At 32.3% G+C, this 21,512-nt stretch overlaps 2 protein-coding genes and 1 long non-coding RNA gene across 3 annotated transcripts; 2 read left to right on the top strand and 1 right to left on the bottom strand.

Annotated features, from left to right (window-relative positions):
• The first annotated feature begins 1,997 nt into the window (after positions 1-1,997).
• On the top strand, positions 1,998-2,708 carry LOC126718037 (receptor-like protein 46). Its single transcript, XM_050420429.1, has one exon. The coding sequence runs from the start codon at positions 1,998-2,000 to the stop codon at positions 2,706-2,708; it is 711 nt and encodes a 236-aa protein (XP_050276386.1).
• A 2,107-nt stretch (positions 2,709-4,815) lies between these two features.
• Positions 4,816-8,898, bottom strand: LOC126717118 (RNA-binding protein Y14). The gene is made up of 4 exons (XM_050418495.1): positions 8,385-8,898; positions 6,589-6,725; positions 5,647-5,801; positions 4,816-5,133 (listed from the first exon to the last, which is right to left on the bottom strand). The coding sequence occupies exons 1-4, from the start codon at positions 8,725-8,727 to the stop codon at positions 5,088-5,090; spliced, it is 681 nt and encodes a 226-aa protein (XP_050274452.1). The 5' UTR covers positions 8,728-8,898; the 3' UTR covers positions 4,816-5,087.
• Positions 8,899-10,050: 1,152 nt separating this feature from the next.
• On the top strand, positions 10,051-12,099 carry LOC126717115 (uncharacterized). The gene is made up of 2 exons (XR_007652437.1): positions 10,051-10,303; positions 10,851-12,099. It is a non-coding gene; the product is annotated as an uncharacterized LOC126717115 (long non-coding RNA).
• The last annotated feature ends 9,413 nt before the right edge of the window (positions 12,100-21,512 follow it).

The following is a 21,512-nucleotide window of genomic DNA, read 5'->3' as shown; positions in this document are numbered from 1 at the left end:
GCAACTAAGTTGTCGAAAATGGAGGGAAAAAAAAAAGATGTTGTGTCCACAACAAATTACAGGTGGTTAGTTGTTATTGGTTCAAATTTGAATCTAATACTAAGATTATTTTTTTGCCTCAATAATAATAATAATCAGTAACAACCTGCCACGTAGAATTTGTTGTAAAAATATTATGAAAATGTTATGGACGTATTATTTCTAAAAAAAATTGTGGTGCCGAAATAGAAGGAAAAAAAAAAAAAGTGGCAAATTGTTTTTTTTTTTCCCCTCTATTTCGGCAACGCCCTTGCTACAAAACAATTTGCCACTTTTTTTTTTCCTTCTCTTTCAGCACCACATTTTTTTTTAGAAATGATACATCCACAATATTTTTACAACAAATTCTAAGTGGTAGGTTGTTACTGATTGTTATTATTGGGGTAAAAACGTAATTTTAGTGTTAAGTTCAAATTTGAATTAATAACAACTAACCACCTGTAATTTGTTGTGAAAAATGTTGTGAACGTAGAATCTTTTTTTTTCTCTCTCATTTTTGGCAATGCCATTGCCACAATTGGTTTCCATTTCGGGCAGTACGGGTGAGACAAGAATTTTGGTAATCTCATTACCGAAATTTAATTTTTTCTCTCCCCTGACACATTGTACTTTTTTTGCAATTTCGGCAACACCATTGTTGAAATTCAGTCTCTCTCCTCATTTTGCCAAATAACTTTAAACAGTACCTATAGCAACAATAAACTCCGTTTTTTGCAATTTTTAGCCATAAGACTCCAATCACCATGTAAGACGTTTAATTTCAAATGTATATACAGCAAAAGGACATGAAAGCTTAATGTATGTAATATAGAGACAAAAACCACCGAACTCTAAATCCTGGAAAGCCTAATGCCATAATGGCTTTCAATCCTTCGACTCGCCATGATCTATCCTTATGCAGTAATTGCCGCTAAGACCCAAGTTGTGGAAATTGAATCCTCCAATCCTTTTGAATGGAGGAAATTAGAGTGTTATGTTAACGAACACCAGGGTAACTGTATGGTATTATAATGAAACCAAGAGGGCTGACAAAAAAAAATACTCCAAAAACCACCAGACTCTAAATCCTGGAAAGCTTAATGCTATAATGCCTTTCAATCCTCCTCCTAGCCATGAACCATCCATATGCAGTAATTGTCGCTAAGACTCAAGTTGTGGAAATTCAATTCTCCAATCCTTTTCAATGGAAGAAATTAGAGTGTTATGCGATGGAGTAAGGAGTTTAGAATTAATGAACAAGAGTTTAGAATTAATGAACACGAGGGTAATTGTACGGTATTATAACGAAACTAAAAGAGCTGACCAAAAAAAAAAATAAAAAAATACTCCATCGAAGTGTATTGCCTTGACTCAGTAGACATGAACTTGACGCTATCAGCTGCATGAATGATGGCATCAATAGCCACAGCACAAACATCAGGAAAGAGCTTATGCAGCATAGAATCTGCTTCCAAATGTGTAGCCATTTTCTTTTTAATTAGGTGGCAATGGCAATTTCTTAGAAATAGGATGAGATTGTGGTGGCGTTGATGATACATCGAATCAAAATTGTTTTCAAAGTGCCGCACATCTTGACAAATACACGTTGGAGGAATACGAGTCCACCAATTAACAATACCATATTCCTGATTGGAGGGACCAGTTAATCCAATTTCACCATGTGAATATTTTTCATATACTCGTCCACTAGTTGTATAAAATTAATCTCTTCAATTGAGTTGTAAAAGAGAGGGTGAAAGAAGCTGTAGGACATGATAATCTGTGAATTTGTAAAATATTTTATAAGTTGTAGGAAGCCCAATAGGGTACGCACCCGGGCGAGTCTCAAGAATGAACTCTTAAGAAATATTTTAAGAAACAACTCCTTACAAGGCTCAATCCCTAGCAATCTCTCCAATCTTAGAAGCCTCCGAATTCTTGATCTCTCGAGCAATTACCTTGTTGGAGAAATCCCTACAATGTTTGGAAATCTTGTTGGTATGATTGAAAAACTCAACAAATCTTCGTCATTCCTGAGTTTTTCTATAGGGGTTAACACCCCTGCTGGTTCCTCCCCCTCAATTAGGTTTAATGATCTATTAGTGAATTGGAAGGGGTCAATACGAGGTCTCTCAAGCCGCAACCTCGATCTCTACACTTTGTTGGACCTGTCAATGAACCAACTTTTTGGGGAAATTCCAGCTTCATTAGGTACTTTGAAGGCTCTAAAGACTCTCAACATCTCACATAACAACATTTTTGGGAAGGTACCAACAAGTCTTGGTGATTTAGTTGATATAGAGAGTTTGGACTTGTCACACAACAAACTATGGGGCTCAATTCCGCAATCATTAGAAAAGCTTCAACAGCTAGAAATTTTGGATGTGAGTAACAACAATCTTACAGGTAAGATTCGAATTGGTGGCCAAATGTTTACAATGAATGATCCAAATTCTTATGCCAACAACAATGGGTTATGTGAGATGCAAATTCAGGATCTATGTCCAGAGGACTTGCCACCAACAAATTTACCGAAGGATGAGAGTAAGGAGACATGGTTCAAGTGGGAAGGGGTATGGATTGGATACTTAGTTGGTTTCTTTGTAATAGTGGGAAGCTTATATATTAATGGATATTTTGTCCTTGTTCCTTCTACTCGCCGCCGCCAACACATACAGCAAACGAAATAAATTTTGGATCTTTTGCGTGCTATGGAGTTTATGGCCACAGATCTAAGTCATGGCTTTCAGTCAGCAAAAACAGTGGTAACAAGTAGTCATTTATAGGTAGCAAGTAATCTCTATTACTGAAACTTGGAATAAAGTGAGAGAGCAATTGAGAAGAAATATGTAATGTAAGATATCATTATGTTTTAGAGGTGCACTAAATTATAATGGATTTTAGACTTTTAGTGATTACGATGTTTTGGAATGTTATGTTAAATGAAAATAAAGCTATTAAACAGGCAGCATTGAATAGATTCAAATATTTTCTATTTAAGAAAATAAAGTGTAATAAGTTAGTGTTAAAAGACATGAAATAAATGGCAAATCTGAAAGGTTTCGAATTATCATTATTTTTAAGATTTTTGACGTTTGTCCCTTTTACATCTATTAAAAGAAACGATCATTTTTTTTTTTTTTTGGCATTCTTTCTAGTTTCTGGTAGAAATAAAAATTTATATTTGATTCAAGATTTTTTTTTTTTAATTTTTAATTTTGTGTGTCTTACAAAAGAATTCCAAGATAGCATATTGGATAAGATACCATCCTATTTAAATCATTTTATTCAATTAAATTTTTAACCAGATGTAGTAAGATATGTAAAAGAGATTGGATTTTTAAATTCCATGTGTCTTACACTTATATTAAAATTGGAGGAAAATAGATGATTTATTAAGTGGGAGGGATCCTTTCCTAACCTTAGCCACATTTCAACCTGCATTTTAAGAATTTAAAAATATAATCCTAAGAGGAATAGCGTTGGAATCATTAAAGCAAAGATCGGTACAATTAATTGTTGAGATTCCCAGAGATAAAAAAAATGTTGAGGATATCTTTGTAACCCAAAAAGAAATCGAACCCGAGCCCAAGTCAAATAAAAGTAGGGTCCGGTTAATGTGTGTCCTAAAGTAGGGTCCGGTTAATGTGTGCCCTTAGGGCACACATTAAGCTTTTTATTTTTGGAAATATCTTATCGAGAATTGAAAAAGCTGTCATTACTTTTTCAATTCTCGAGAAATTTTTTTCCAAAAATGGAAATTAATGTGTACCCTAGTAAAATCCATAAAAGTATATGAGAGAAAAGAGCCGGCGTTTTTAAAAGGAGAGGGAAAAGGTCCAAAATAGAGCTGGGCCTCCAGCCTGTGGCCATGATTAGGGCCACGCAACTGGGACCATCAGCTTAGAGGCCCTAAAGCCCTTAAAAGGAAAACAATAGAGCCCAAGCAAAGTCTAGAACCACAACTTTTTTGCTAGAACTTTATCATAAATCTACTATTTTTTTTTCCAACACTCACAATTTGCCACGTCACAATTATAGCAAAGTTGTAGTAAAAAAGTTGAGTTTTAAATTTTCTCCAAAACATATTCCTTTATTCTGAGGTTGTAGATGCTTAGATGGGTTCAAAGCTCCAGCTGCAAGTAAGACTTCCAACTACATCTGATTCATTGTTGGGAAATCACTATAGAAGAAACTGACTGTGATCAAAAGGATTAGTTTACATGACCTATTATACATACACACTTAAACTACACATAAATCATGATTTTAAGTCACAGTTTCCAAGTTGGCCTAAGGAGACAGTCTCATGAGACAAAACTCTAATAAGATAGCCAAAACTGTTAAAAATAAAAAAAATGTTATTCCATAACATGGACGATGATAGTTGGAGCATACGTTGCAAGCTTTGCAAGAAAGTTTTCATTGGAATAGACTATTCAACACAAGCCAGTTTGAATCAATAAACGGATGTGGTATTGTAAGAATAGGAACGGTGTTCTTCACCATAGATTCATATACATAAGAAAGGTCAAAGGAGTGTGGCATACACGATGGAAAAAATACCATTCGCACCAAAAGGATGGACAAGAAAAAGAAAAGACGAGTTCCAGACTGAGCCAGAGAAACAAGTGATAATAAGTAAAAGACCAATCTTTTTTCCCCTATCAGTTGGTTCAAATCCTGTCACTAAAATATCACCAAATAGAATAAGAAAAATATATTATAATTAGGCCACATTCCAACCAGCATCTTCAGAATATAAATATAGTCCTAACAGGAATAGCATTGGAATCATTAAAACAAAGATCACTACAATTAATTAACAAGGATCCTAATAGGAACAGCATTGTCAGTTATCAAAACGCAAATCTACAATAATTAAATGTAAACCATCAATTAAAAGACCATACAAGGGAGAAAAGTGAGGGGTCCTCAAGGAACCAAACAAATTCATAAACTGAGTTAACCAAAGCCTCAACAAGAATCTTCATTAGCATAACCAACATAAACATCAGTCTCCTCATAGCTATTTCACACACCCTCACGATGGAACAAGACAAACCACACTAGTATCTCCTCCTTGGACTCCTTGAACGACGTTCTCTGGGTGGCCTGGAAAAGTGGATATCGAAGGTTAAAAACATTTTGCAAGAGAGATAAATGCTTAACTACAAATCATTTCTTGTACCACTAGAGAAAAGAAAAGAAAGAGTTACTAGATGTCTCTACCATTTGGTTTGTTAATGAGGAAAGAAAAGAAAGGAAAAGGGGGAGATGATGGATCAGAATTTTCAACTGAAACCACAAAAATTTTCTTCCTTTAAAAATAAGTGAGATTTGGAAAGAAATTTGGAAACCAGGAAGAAAAGACAAGCATTTCCTTTCTCCATTTAATATCTCCAACCACCACTAACTTGATATAACCAAAGGAATATGAAATAAATTTCTCCATTTCTTTTCTCTTCTTTTCTTAAAATCTCCTAAATGCATTTTAACCATTGCCAAAGGGAATTCCCTCCTTCAAATAAAATTTTTTGCAAGTCTTTTTTTTTTTTTTTTTCTATAAACAAAGGTCATCTCTCAATAATTTCTCAAAAAGAGAAAAAAAATAGTATATATGCAAACCTTGTATTCTTTCTTTTCATCGTTCCATTAGCAGAGGAACCACTGCTGAAAGCCCAGTCAACGCTGATAGTTTGCGTAAGAAGTTCAGCCCCATTCATTGAGGATATAGCATTCTGTGCTTCCTCAAAGTTCTCGTATTCAATCAGGGCATACCCCTAGGAAAAAATTTTTAAAATAACATCAACTTAATAAAAGAACAATTTATCAAAAAATTTTATCCCATACAGCTGATGATGAAGTCAAATGAATATTGTGACCAAGAAAAAGTAAGATTCAAGTATTAGTTGTCTTCACTACTTACAAAATCATTAGCCAGCTCTGTCTTAATATAATATTTAGATTTATTCAACTCAACTCAGTTAAATCTTAAATCTTAGTCTCACTTAAAAAATTAGCTCCCCAAACAAAGGAACCACTTTGACTAAATATTCTATTAAAAATTTCAAGTACAACGGGAATCATTCTACAAAAACATATAGATAATTTATCAATTTTTCAAAACATTTTACTTGATATCTATCAAAACTGTTACCACCAGGAACGTATTCAAATACTTGAGTCATTCCCTCCATTTGAAGGCCATGTCATATACAACTAAAAACTGATGCAAGCAATAAAATGTAGTGGGTAATTAAGACAATGCCTCCACAATCACAATGATTATCTTGTTAACATTTTTTCAGTCATTCAACAGGTATATTGCAGGACTATTACAGTATATTATCCACATTCCCAGCAAAGTATTCAACATGTTTGCAAAAGATCAACCTATTGAAATCCTCACGTTGATTAATAATCATTAAAAATTGTTAATCTTCATAAGAATGTTCAAAAACTTATCAACACAAAATCACTTGCAAAATCACATGTCTTAGCTTCAAAAGGAATATAATTTTCCACCATTTTTGCTACTAAAAGAGAACAAAGTAAATTAGAGCTTACCTTGACAAACCCTGTGCGGCGATCAAGATTTAAATGCAGATTCTTGATCTCCCCAAACTCACCAAAAGAATTTTGCAGATCATCCTCCTGTGCCTCTTCATGCACTCCAGTGACCAGAATAATCCATCCTTCAACGGCTGCAAATATGAAGCATAAATTTTATAATTCTCTTTCTTCAGAAAAGTAAAAGAAAATTATTGGGAGAAGTGAAAGAAGAAATTCTGGCTCTTAAAACAATAAAACAAAAAAATCCAAGCAGATGATGAAGTTAAATATCTCTTTCCAAAAAAAATCCAAAAAAATAGTCAACCATCTGAAAATTTCAGAGAAAAAACAAAAAAACAGAAGTATCAGCCAGGCATGTACATCAACAACCATGTCTACAGTGTACAACACCACTCCTAGAAGGTAATAACCATTGACTGACTCAGTGTAAGTCGAATATTCCTCAGTACTATTCACTATCAGATATACGTTTAACATAACTACAGAAAAATAAAACTCCTAAATCTTGCTGGAATTTCACGTCCTATGAATTAGGAAACGGTTGTTGCTCAAGAAACTGACATGGAGAGCTTGAGTCAACCTAAAAACTAATGAATCAAATAGCTATCAACCCTAGTAAGCAAAGAACTTCCTGATGGCATTATTTGTATCCCACCAAAGATCACAAAAGCAAAACATTATGACCAAATTAGAGATCTCAGATGAACTGAAACTTGTTCCAAATCAAATTCAAGTCTAAGCTTTGATAAAAAAACAGATGGTTAAAAGGCCTACAAAGTTCTGGAAACATTAATAAAATTTCTGAAGCTAAATATCTTCAGAGGCTTAAAAATAAAGTTACCTAGAGAAGATAGAGGTCAATGTCTTCAGCACAAAGTTAGGTTCCATTTGTCTTAGAAGAAATAATTACTAGAAGAAAAAAAAAGGCAAACTTTTCTATGTCTCATATTATTTCAACCAATAGGAAGAAATCACTTAACCCACATTAATGTTTTGCAATTTCATAAGCTTGAGAATCCAAAATCACAGCAAAGAATCAAAATTCAGCAAAAATCCTAAACTCCATCAAACCAATAAATACAGGATAAAAAAAATCTTTTCTTTGAGGTCTTCAATCATTTCTATCAAAACACAACCATACATATCTCAACAGAACTCAATAATCTAATTGATTTTTAGTTCTCAACAGAATAAATGGAGTCTAAGTGTGGGCTCAAAACCCACTCAGTCAGTAAAGATTCAAAATTGAGCCAAAATCATAATATTCATTGAAACCAACATGTGCCCATGCACGCACGCAGCTAGAAATCATTCTAATTGAAACACAACTGCACAAATTTCATCAGAAAAGTGACCAATTCTCTCTAAACTTAATTTCAGCACCACCAACACATTATCTATTTGATCTCCAAACTCATTATCTCAATCATTCAACGACTAAAACCCCTAATTTCTCACTAGGAAGACACAAAAGTCAATTCGAAAGCACAAGATTTGAATTTAAATTCAACCAAAGACCCAATCTTGCAACCAAATTTCAACAGGAAGTAACCAAATCTCTCTCAACTTAATTTAAACCCAAACACTCATCTATTTGATCCCCAAATTCAACTATCTCTCAATCATTCTGCTACTAAACATTCAAATTCAAAAACCCTACAATCCTCATTAAGAAAACACAAAAGTCATCAGCCAAAACCCTAGAATCCGAAAATCAAATCAAACAATAAAATAAGATAAAAACTACAAACTTTAATTACGAAACCCTAAAATAGAAAAGAGAGACTGACATCGTTGAGGACCAGGGCCATCCCCGGACTTGAGGGAGTCGAAGTTGGAGTTGGCGAGTCTCGAAGACCGGTCGGCCGATTCGGGGTGGTGGTCGTCACGGAACCCACGCCCTTTGGTCTTCCTAGCTGCGGCGGCGGCCGCAGCAGCAGCGGCTGCAGAGGCGGAGGAAGAGGCGCCGCCCGTTATGGCGGACTTGAGCTTCGGCTGCTGTTGCTGGTGGAGTGGGGCCCGCGGCGAGGCGGAGGCGTCTAAGGCGGCATCGGCGATGCCTCCGTCCTCGTCCATGAGGTCGTCATCCTCTGGCTCGAAATCCACTGCCTCAACCTCTGCTGCACTCGCCATAGCTCTCTCCCTCTGTCTCTCTAAGTATGTATTTGTGCGTTTTGTTTTGTGTGTTTGTGTGTCTCTCTCTTTCTTTCTGTGTGAACTCTTGAGTGAGTGAGGGTTGTGCTGGTGTTCGACTTGTAAAAAGGCTGCCCTCTCTCTCTCTCTCTCTCTCTCTCTCTCTCTCGAATATTAGGTTTATTCTTTCTTTTCGTTTTTTTTTTTTTTTAATAATATTTGGGTGATTTGGGTTTTTATATGGGTTTTTGGGGGAAGGGCTTGGACTTCGGGTTTGAGATTTGTGTTTTTTATGAATTTATTTTTTATAGGATAAGTTTTTCACCATGTAACTACCCCACTGAGGTGATCACTTAATAAGTGTTTGTAAGAGGTAAGGGTCAAGATTTAAGTTTTTAGAAAAAAAATTTATACACATATATACTTTGATTAAGTTAGTGTAAAATTTCTATAATGTAAAAAAAAAAAAAAAGTTATTTGCCGTTTATAAAAAAAGAAAGAAAAGAAAAGGTTAAGAACTGTTTTTTTTTTTTTTTAATGTATAGAAAAAAAGTTTCTTTTCAATTTTTTATTTTCACTCAAAAAAGTTTCTTTTCAATTTCTATTTAGTATTTTTTATTTTTGCTGAATAAATCTAACCTCTCTATTTAGTATTTAGAATACTTATTTTGTTTACATGGCACTACAAACAATATAATCAGCATTTTTTGATTACAAGAGTCAATATTATTATTTTTTCAATTTTTTTTATTAGGATATGAATTTTGATAAATTTACTATTTAATTAAATTTTTTTCTTAAATCTTTCATGCTTGTAAAATTTTTAGAAAATTAAAAATAAATAAATACGTCATTAATCAAATGTTTAAATTTTAAGTTTTTATAGTCTAAAATTATGAATAAAAAATGAATTTATGAATCAAATAGTAAATAACATCCGATTGATACGAATTTTGACATGCATATTCAGAATATAAAGAACATGCAACTCTACAATTAGATTTTTAAAATATGTTGCAGTGTTAATTTTTTGAGCGAGAAATGTAACTTTAAACTACAACTAAGTTTGTAACCGACGCTTCTCACAAGCTTATTTTTATTCCTCATTGATCTGCTGGTGAGGTTACTGTATTATTTTTATCCCTCCATCTGATTGATGATGAGGTTAATGTATTACAGTATTAGTGAAAAATAAAAACTTTAAACAAATAAATAAATAAAAACAAAACAAAACAAAAGTTTTTTTTTTTTTTTTTGAGAATAAACAAAACAAAAGTTAATAGGCTTAGAATCAATCTTAACACATAGTGGGCTGGACTCAGTTGAAGGACCCAACCCAACTCCCGTCTCTGTGTGTGTCTCAAAACACATGAAAGTTGCTGATTCCAAGCTCCATCGTCAATAACATGAGATCCCCCTCTTCTTCTTCTTCTTCAATTTCCTCGTCACAATTGTGGGGCTGTTTCTTTGTCACAATCGGTTCAGTCTTCTTCGTGGGATTTCTCTTCGCCGCCGTTATATCCAAGCTCCTCCCTCCATCGCATAACGCTCTAATTTCCTCCATCCAAAACGACTGGTGATTACCTTCCCTCACACTCAGTCTCACTCTCATTCTATTTTCACCTTTTTTTTTTCTTTTTCTTTTTTTTGTTGCAAGCTATTAGACCCAAGTCTCCTTTTTTACTGGTTATCTTCAATCTGCATGACATTCCTTGATTTGGACAAGCAATGCTGAAGTTTCAATTTTTTTGTTGAATTGAATTACTTATATAAAGGCTGTTATAACTTATATATTGAGCTTTTTTTTTAGCTGCAAGGAATTCTACATGTCTCTTTCTATTTTCTTTAGTTTAAGCTTTTAGACCCAGATGTCATTTTTACTTGTTGTCTTGAATCTGCATGAGATTCCTTGATTTGGACAAGCAAGCAATGCTCAAATTTCAATTTTTCCAATGCTTATTGTGTTGGCTTTCCCAATGGCCTACTGGGTGTCATTATTTTTGGTTGTTTTAATGTTCAATTGAATTTAGTTATGTAAAGGTTATCAAATATAATGGGCTTGTTTAGCATTTTGTTCTGCAATGATTCATTATTTTGAAAAAATTTCATATGTTTTGTGTTAGGTATTACTGCTTCTTAGTGCCCTTGACTCTTCCTGTCCTTGTGGTTGCTGTTTATTTCCATTGGATCAGCATGAAATTATTCAAGCACGCATGACTTTGTCTTGAGCTCATCACGTTGAATTCCAGAACCTCTGGTCCTCCCTGCTTAATTATACTACTTTTAGAGAAGAACAAGGAACTAAAAGGTGTGTCTGATTAATTGCCTTGACAAAGTACATAGCAGCCGAGGCTGCCTTGGCAGTTGAAGGTCGTGGAGACCTGCAAGTTATACAACCTTCCAATTTGTCTCTACCCTTTTGGCATATGACCTGGCATTTTGCCAAACATATGTATTGATAGAACATTGCCTTTTATTGAAAATGACCTGCTCATTTTTTACACTCACAATAGTCTTGTAATTTCCTTCCTACCCTACCTCAGAAAAGCAAAATCTGCTTTCAAATTGTCATTCCATTATTGCCCCTGAGCATTGTCCAATGATGTAGGAGTAACTGGATCATCAACTTTTAGATGGAATTCCACAACTTGGGTCTTAGCGATAATTACTGCATAAGAATAATGGCTAGGAGGAGGATTGAAAGCCATTATGGCGCTATTTAGAGAATTAGAGTTCTGTTGTTTCTGTCTCTGTATTATGTATAGTTGTAATTTATTGGCTTTTCACATGGAGATTGTGCATTAGGACAAACCTTATCAAATCCATGTTCAAATTAGATTGAAATTAAACCATATTCCTTTTCACTGCCAATTTGAACTCATCCCCTTTCCCTTCCCTTTTCTCTCAAGCATCAAACCGCATTGATTTAATTTGATTAGAAATTTAGAATGGAGAATAAACTGATCAAAGTATACTCATACATATAACACTATGGTTTGAAGGAAGTTTAGTCATTTTCTTTCTATCAAGTTCAGAGCTTCACTTCACTTGCGGCACCTACTTCAGAAATATATTGTTGCAACAGCATAAACAATGTCGCCAATTTACAAGTGATTGCCAGCTTCCATATTAATAGAAGAGGATTGGAGCAATTCTTTCTTTATGGAGTATATTATTAGGTTAATGTGTTTAATCTACTGCCTTATATCAGTGGAAATCAGGTTGTGGAAGAGAGCTAGTCGGTTGCAAAACTATACTCTCTCCATGTACATAGGCTGTGACCTTTATAGCACCTTTTTTTTATATTACTCATCAAATAGAAGAAACTGCAGATTCTCCAATATAATCATTTGATTCATTGTTTCGTATCAATTGATCTTGTTCATTCACTTTAATCTGATAATCTCTATGCATTTTTTGGCACTATTATCATGTGGTGATGGGTCTTCTGTACAAATCCATATTTGTTTAACTTTGTGCATCTCAAATTCAACTTTTGATGGTTAACATAGTTCTTACTTTAGTGGTTTTTACTGAAGGAAGCAAAGTTTCTGCATGTGAAGGGAAATATATTATTGTTTGTTACTTAACAGTTTTATATTTGGGGTTTGTTTTTCTCCTTGGATCATTATTCTATAGACTTTTGTGCGCCAGAAGATTACTTTCAAATGGATCATCTAATTAATTGTGCTTGTTTTGCAAGACTGTTGTCATTTGCTTTTTTAAAAAAAACCAGCTGCTTTCCTTCTCTGACTCTATCAACTCATTTTTTAAAAACAAAATTAATTGACAATGATTTCCTCTCTTTTCCTTTGTTGTGTCTAAAGTCTTTTAGTTGGTCTTCAGGTTGGATCAGGAAGATCTGATACCAAAATTTAAATATGAAAATAAGGGTTAAGAGAGAAGTAAGAGGAAGAGTGTGTGTGTGTATATATATCATGTTTATATTATGATTACAAAAATAACTTTATTAATATGCTAATATAACAAAATAACTACAGTAAGGAAAATGACAAAGATTATGGAAGGCAATCAACCCAACAGCCCTATATAAATGTCAGATCCCTTCCTTAGAGCATCCACAGCAGTGGAGGCAATAGATAAAGTGACTTTTTGTGGTGTTAAAAAGCTAAAAATTTGCCTCCACTACTGTGGATGCTCTTATGGCTGTGCAATGTAGCAAGAAGCTAAAAAATTTTAGCTATAGCACCACTACTGCAGCATGTTTTTTAAGTATTTGTGGTGCTAAAAATAGCAATATAGCTATTTAGCACCAGTATTGTGGATGCTCTTAGAGACTACAACAATGCTCTCTGATAGTGTGTTTCTTCTTGTAGGTCTTCCAAAGCTCTTGCAATTGGCTCACTAATTTTCCGTACGTTATCAATCGTTAATGTTGATTTTATTACAAAAGAATTATAAATTGATGTGAGTGTGATAATGAGTTTTTTTTTTTTTTTTTGGCTAATTGACAATAAATATAATTGTTGTCACATCAACAATATACTTAATGAAATAATTAATTGATTTGTTGTGTGTTTTTGAAAATAGATATGTAAATTTGTATGTAATAAAACGTGTAGTATCCTTAGCATCACTTTTTGGCATAAATGAAGCTGCTTTTGAGCACAAAATTATACAATACAAATCGAAAGTAAATTAATCCATGATTGTATTTGTGAGATGGGTATTAGAAGAATCAAAAACCGTTCCACAGGTGACAAAGATGTTTGTGACAAGAAAGCTGGCTGGCTTGTGAATTGAATTGTAATTTAGTTACAGCAATGGTCAATTGGAGTCCTGAATTCTTCAGGCCCAATAATTTCATTATATATTTTGGGAATCAAGAAAATGGAAGACTCAATGAGGCCCCCCTAGCCAAATTTGGGTTGGCCTATAGCCTCAAACCAAGAAAAATTCTGTCCACGTCCTCAAAGGAAAATAGTTGAAGGGCAAAAGGTTCCTAAAAGCTTAACAAAGTTTTAGTGGAGAAATGTGCATGTACTAAAAAAAAAAAAAAAAAAAAAGTCCACCAAAGTCGTGGCATCAATTAAAAACTCATGTTGATTTAGTATGAGATTTAAATAAATAAGGCAAAAATACATTTTTGGTTCATATATTTTGGATCATTTCCTATTTTGGCCTCTACTTTTTTTGGAACACTTATTTTAGTTCTTGAAAATCGAAAACCGTTACCATTTTAGTTCCTACCGTTATCTCATTAACAAGAATTGTTTACGTGTCACACAAAGTGCATTGTTAGCATGTTAGATACTAATGTGGCTAATAAAATAATGAAAAAAAAAATTATTTGACATTTTTTAAATTCCACATCAGCATTTTCTAAATAAATTATAAAAAAGCCACGATTAGAGAATTTAAACAAAAATAAATAAATAAAAACTTCAATCTTTTTTTTTTTTTTTTTTTTTTTTTTTTTTGCTTTTCATTAATTTTTTTCGAAAGAACATTCATGCTTCCCCAAGGGAAGAACATGTTTGGCTTTCTTTTCTTGCATTTTCTTAGCAACCAAATAAAGACATACCCAACCATTCATGATCAACCTCAAAAAATTTTAACACAATCAACTACTTGATTACCACAAATAATCAAACCCATAATTCGAACCTAACATACACCATCAAACCTAGAAAACTCATACTTGCAAACCTAGAAAATGCATAAAATCATTCAAACTGACCCCACATAATTCAAAAAACATCGTTGAATTTTTGGGCTTTGAAAATCTAAAACCCATATAATCATTTAAACACAGAAAAAGCACAAAATCTCTCTCTAGCAAATCTAAAACCCAAAGAATCAAGAAAACTTTATACATACAAGAAAAAAAAAAGTCAAACTCAGCACATGAATACAATGAAGAGCCAGCAACAAAAACAAATCTAGTAGATTTTCAATATCACTTTTTCCTCTCTCAACACGATGAACAATAATCCATAAAAAAAAATTAGAAAAAAAAAAAAAAAAAAAAAAACCAGCTAACCATTGTGACCCACACCAACAACAAACCCAGTTGACCACCCACCTCCATGAAAACCCAAAAAAAACCCAACAACCTCCACCTAGGGGTGGCAATTCATGTTTGCATGTCGGGTTAGAGTCGTGTCAACTCATGAGTATCCAACTATATGGATCAATCATGTTGACTTGTTTATCAGATTTTATAAAAATAAAATACAAAATACAAAAAATTATGAAAAAAAAAAAAATATATATATATATATATATAAATATTTTTAATATAAAATCCATAACTAACGAGTAACAGCATCACAAATAATCATTTAAAACTAAAGCATATCACAATATCACAAATGATCAATCAGGTTTCATGGGTTGAACACTAACCCAACCCGTTTATTAAATAGGTCAATCGTGTTAACCCGAATATGACACAAACTCATTAAGTCTCAACCCATATCCTGCTAATTTCGTGTCATGTTATGTTGGGTTCGTGGGTCATGTCCAATTTTGTCACCACTACCTCCACCGATCAAACAATCAAACTCACTACCACCACAATTGATCAAACAATCAAGAGATAGAGCGAGAGAGAGAGACAACCCATCATCACCACTGCTGATCAAACAATCAAACGCACCACCACCACAACTAATCAAACAATCAAAAGAGAGAGAGAGAAAGAGAAACAACCCACGACCACTACTGTTGGCTTTTGGCCATGGGTTTAGATCTCAGCCTTTTATTGATCTCAGCTCTCATTGATCTCAACCTATCTCTCTCCAAAACCATATCAAAGCCAAAAGAATTGAGAGAGTCGAAAGAGTTTAAGCTTAGAGAGAGTCTGATCTAAGAGAGTGTGAGAGGGAGAGAAAGGAAAATGAAATTTGAATATCTGGTTTTTGTATTTAAAGATTTATAAATTTAATTTTGGTGATGTTGTGTTTGTTTACAAGAAAGTTTTAAAAAGTTGAGAAATTTATTACAAATGAGCGTTTGGATAGAGCTTCTTTGCATCCTGCGTTTGCATTTTTTTTTTTTTTAGAAGTGCGTTTCTATCTTTTCCAGTAAGTCCCGTGCATTATTCACATGACCCACAAACTTCTTTTTTCACCAAAACTTTCATTAAAAATGAATTTCACAGCACTATTCACACATTTAAAAATTATTTTGCTACAATGTTTTTAGTTTTCAATTTTCAGCAAAGTAAGCGTTATCCAAACACACCCCAAATGTTTTTCTCAATCTTTAAAACTACGTTACACTCCCCAACACACAAGTGTTAAGCCTCATACATGTGAGTCCACAATTGCACCTACTGAAATGTAAGAATAGGGAGATAGTTATCTGTTTCTTCATCTTTATAAAATATAATTATTCATCCATAACAAAATAAATAAAAAATTAAAAAAATTAAAAAAAAAAAAAAAAAAAACTAACTGTGGTAATGTTTCTTTGTCACAAATCACAATTGGTTCAATCTTCTTTGTTTGATTTGTCTTCTCATTTAACCTTTTTTTTTTTACAAGTTTTTAGACCAAGATGGATTTGTTACTTGCTATCTTTGGTATGCATGCAATTCCTTTACTTGAACAAGCAAGCAATATATTTAATTATCAATGAAAAAATATTTAGTTTATTAAAACTCAATTTTATTAAATGTTCTATTTTGTCATGTCACTTTGGAGACTCACAATTGGTCCCTCAAGTTTAAAAAATGAGTTGCATTAGTCCTTTTACTAATTGTTGTTAATGGTGTTATTTATGTAATTAACGGAACAATAACTTGACATTTTTTTAATGACATAGCATTTTCTAGTTAAAAATAAATAAAATAGCTAGTTTCCACCTAAGATTTTAGCAAACTGACCCAGTTGCAATCTAAAGCCATTAATATCTTCATCAACTACAGCTTCCGAAGCTGAACAGAAGGAATTGTTGGAAATTATAGTCACCAATCTTCCATTGGAGAAAAACTCAAGGTCTTTAACAGCAACAAGATTCCTATTCGGTTGTTGAGGACAACAAATATACTCAACACTTCCAAAGCTTGTAGAGCAGCGTTGGAGAAGAAGATCGGAATGCAACTCGAGCAAGCCACACTAGACGACCTTTTGATCCCAAGCTATTCATATCTGAACGAAACTCTCTACAATGTTGATTGTGTTGAGAGGATCTTAAACCATTTCCTCGATGGATTACAAGAAACAAACCAAACCAGCGAAGACGGAAACAATGGAGTCAAATCGCCGGCGTTAATGCTATTTGGAAAATTGATCGATGGTTATTTTCGGAAATCGCCTCCGATGCGAATCTCAAACCAGACAAATTCTATCAAAAGGTTGTCTAGTGTGCCTTGCTCGAGATGCAATCCGATCTTCTTCTCCAATGCAGCTCTGCAAGCTTCGAAAGCGTTGGGTATATTCTCTGTCCTCAACAACCTAAATAGGAATCTTGTTGCTATTGAAGACCTTGAGCTTTTCTCCAATGGAAGACTAGTGGCTATAGTTTCTAACAGTTCCTTCTATTCGGCTTCGAAAGCTATAGTTGACGAAGACGTTGATGGCTTCAGATTGCAATTGAGTCAATTTATTAAAATCTTAGGTGGAAACTAGTTATTTTAATTAAAAAATGCCATGTCATTTAAAAAAATGTCAAGTTATTGTTCCATTAGCCACGTAACACCACTAACGGCAGTTAGTAAAAAGACTAACACAACTCATTTTTTTTTTAACTAAAGGGACCAATTGTGTTCAGTTAAAACTTGAGGGACCAATTGCGCACACAAAGTAAACTTAAGGGACCAACATTGTAGTTTTGCCAAAAAAAAAAAAAAAAGAACAAAACTCTAGGAAAAAGAAGTATAAATAGAAATAAAACAAAAACTCAAATAAAAAATGATGGTCTTTTTTTTTTTTTTTTTCTTTTTCTTTTTGGCAAATAAGTGTTTAACGAATACGTATGTTAGAACCCTTTAAACCAACAAAAAAAATTTATTGAACTGACGTTGTAAAACATAACACCTCATATACTGGTTTATCCTTAAAATACCTAAGTTTTAAAATTTCTTTCTATAAGTTTTTAAATTTTGAAATTATTGTGCGATAGTTTCATTATCAATGCTATCAACTACATCTTTTTCAATGTACACAACCAAGTTATAATTAAAGTACTTTCAAATATCTTGTAGTACAAATTTTATTGCAATAGATTGCAAATAATTGATAAAGATAATTCAGATTAAGTTATTGCAACGATATATTCGTTGTAATTGATAATTGTTTCATATTTGTAATTGTAATAGATTGTAAAATAATTAATATTTAGTAATTGTAATGATATATTCATTGCAATAAGCTATTACTTTAAAATTTTCATTGTAATAAATTGCAAAAATAATTGGTATCAAGTTATTGCAATGATTTGTTCAATTTAAGTTATTGCAACAAATTATCCTAATGCAGTTTTGTAATAGAAAATCAATAAAGAATCACATTGTGCTAACCAATAACTATTTACATTATAACTAAACTACGTGTAGTTGAGCTACTACTAATTTGACCTCTCTTGATAGTGTTTTTTAGAAGAATATCTCTTGGTAGTTGATACACTATCTATCTTTAAAAAAAATATTTTACTTATATATTTATGGATCGAATAGTAAATAATATTTGATTTGAACAAAATTTGACAAGTATATTAAAAACATAAAAAATATACAATTCAAGTATTAGATTTTTAAAATACATAGACATGTTAATTTTTTAATGGAAAGTTTGTGATAATCTTGATGTTGACAGATTAAACTCAATATAAACAAGTATGTAGTTGAGGATTTCTTCTCACCAGCAGAGGTAAATGTAGGGCCTCCGATAGGTGGGGTTTTATTCTTTCTATACAATATATATTTGGGGTGGATATACGTGTTTCTATGTGTTAAGTTTGTATAGTTGGTATAACCTTGCAATTATTGTGGTCTTTACATTTTCCTTTATTTTTAGGTGAGGGTGAGAAATGTTTGGTTCTACAAGAGCAGTAAATCTAAATGGTCTCTTAGAGTTGGGTGTCTTTTTCTCGTCATTGTAAGTTTCAAATACTAAGCTTTTTTATTCTCATTAGTAAAGTGTAACGCTTTCAGGTATTTTGAGCTTAAAGATGCAAAGTCTGTGAAACATGCTATTGCTTACTCAAATTGTCTACTTGATAAGCAAGCTATTTCAATTACGCCTTTGATGGAAGAGAAGAAGCTACATGGTCCTCAAGGTATCATGTCTATTCCTAGCGACTGCTTAGTACTTAAAAATGTATTTAATACTACAAAAGCTAAGGTATATGATTTCTTTGTGATACTAGGGACTAATATACTTGTGACAATGGACAAAGTCACCATTGTCAATAATTTTTTTTTCTTCTGATGATTATAGTATTGTTATCTATTGTAACTACAATAATTTTCATAATAAATATTCTTTGATTACTTATTAAAAACAAAACACATTATATATTGGTTTATTGCAAATTAGTACAAATTATTGTAACAATCTCAAATCTCATTTGGACAAGGAGTTTTCTAAGTATGGCCACTGGATAGATATTCAATTGGAATAGTAAGTGTTTGATTTATATTATATTTCATTCGTTCAACCTATGTTATAGGAATATAGATATGTATAATATATTTAAACTTAAAATTTTGAAATAAGGTTTGTAACTTTTTTTTACTAACTTTCTTTATATGGCTTATAGTAACAAAGGTGAAATCTATTTACGGTTTACATCTGTGGAAATAGCAGTATTTGTTTACCGTAAAAAGCATAAGAGTAAGGGTCCTCGTAACAAGTTGATTTCAGATTAGTATATGATAAATTACTTATCCTCTCATTTTGTCTTATTTGGCTTCTTGATGTGCATGTGTATGAACAATAATAGTAGTAGTATAGGAAAAAGATGTAAAAACATAATAGTAGTATAGGAAAAGGAAATAGAAATAGAACAAAATTTAAATCAAATTTTAGTTAGATTAGTATTTAAATATAAGTTTTAACATTAATAGTCGTAGTATAGGAAAATGATGTAAAAACATAATAGTAGTATAGGAAAATGAGGTAAAAATAGAAATAGAACAAAATTTAAATTAAATTTTAGTTAGATTAGTATTTAAATATAAGTTTTAACATTAATAGTAGTAGTATATGAAAAGGATGTAAAAACATAATAATAATATAGGAAAAAGAAGTAGAAATAAAAATAGAACAAAACTTAAATCAAATTTTAGTTAAATTAGTATTTAAATATAAGTTTTAACATTAATAGTCATAGTATAGGAAAATGATGTAAAAACATAATAGTAGTATAGGGAAAGAAATTAGAATTAGAAATAGAATCTGTGAAACATTTTATTACTTACTCAAATTGTCTATTGATAAACAAGCTATTTCAATTATGCCTTTAGTGGAAGAGAAGAAGTGACACGATTCTCAAGGCATCATGTCTATGCCTAGCAACTGCTTAGTATTTCGAAATGTATTTGATAACACAAAAGCTAAGGTATGTGATTTCTTAGTAAAACTAGGGACTGATATACATGTGACAATGGACAAGGTCACCATTGTCATGATTTTTTTTTTTTTTTTCGTTGATAATTATAGTATTGTTATCTATTGTAATTATAGTAATTTTCTTAGTAAATATGCTTTGATTTCTCATTAAAAATAAAACACCTTATATATTGGCTTATTGCAAATTTTTATCTTTTATGCAAAGTACAAATTATTGTGATAATCTCAAATCTAATCTGAATAGAGAGTTTTCTAAGTATGGCCACCTAGTAGATATTCAATTGGAATTGTAAGTGTTTGATTTATATTATATTTCATTCATTAAACCTATGTTATAGATATGTATAATATATTTAAAATTAGATTTTTGAAATAAGGTTTGTAACTTTTTTTACTAACTTTCTTTATATGGCTTATAGTAACAAGGGTGAAATCTATTTACGGTTTGCATCTATGGAAATGGCAATACACGTTTACCATAAAAAGCTTAAAAGTAAGGGTCTCCGTAACAAGTTGATTTCAAATTGGTACATGGTAAATTATTTATCCTCTCATTTTGTCTTGCTTGGTTTCTAGATGTGCACGTGTATGAACAATAATAGTAGTAGTATAGAAAAAGTATGTAAAAATATAATAGTAGTATAGGAAAAGGAAGTAAATATAGAAATAGAACAAAATTTAAATCAAATTTTAGTTAGTTTAATATTTAAATATAAGTTTTAACATTAATAGTCGTAGCATAAGAAAATGATGTAAAACATAATAATGGTATAGGAAAAGGAAGTAGAAATAGAAATAGAACAAAATTTAAATCAAATTTATTTAGATTAGTATATGAATCAAAGTTTTAATGTTAATAGTCAAAGTATAGCAAAAAGATGTAAAAACATATAGCAGTATAGGAAAATGAAGTAGAAATATAAATAAAGCAAAATTTAAATCAAATTTTAGTTAGATTAGTATTTGTTAACGTGAAAGAGCGTGCAGTACAAGTTTGTGATAAAGATAGAAAACCAGAGCATCACTTACAGTCCAAGAAGGAAGATGGTCAGCACGTGTTGGACTCACACACGTGCAGATTACTTAATTAAAACTGTGTCGTTTTCAGTATGGGAAGAGTTAGTTATGGCACGTGTGTTTCTGTTATGACACGAGTCGTTCAAGCCCAAGCCATTCAAGCTCCAGTAGTGGCGGGAAATTCTGTTACAGTTAGTTAGAGTTGTTAGAAGGATCTAGGAGTTTCTA

The sequence above is a fragment of the Quercus robur genome, chromosome 1 (genome assembly GCF_932294415.1).
Source record: "Quercus robur chromosome 1, dhQueRobu3.1, whole genome shotgun sequence".
NCBI lineage: Eukaryota > Viridiplantae > Streptophyta > Magnoliopsida > Fagales > Fagaceae > Quercus > Quercus robur.
Note: the sequence above shows the minus strand (reverse complement) of the source record. Positions and strands in the feature narration are given on the sequence as shown.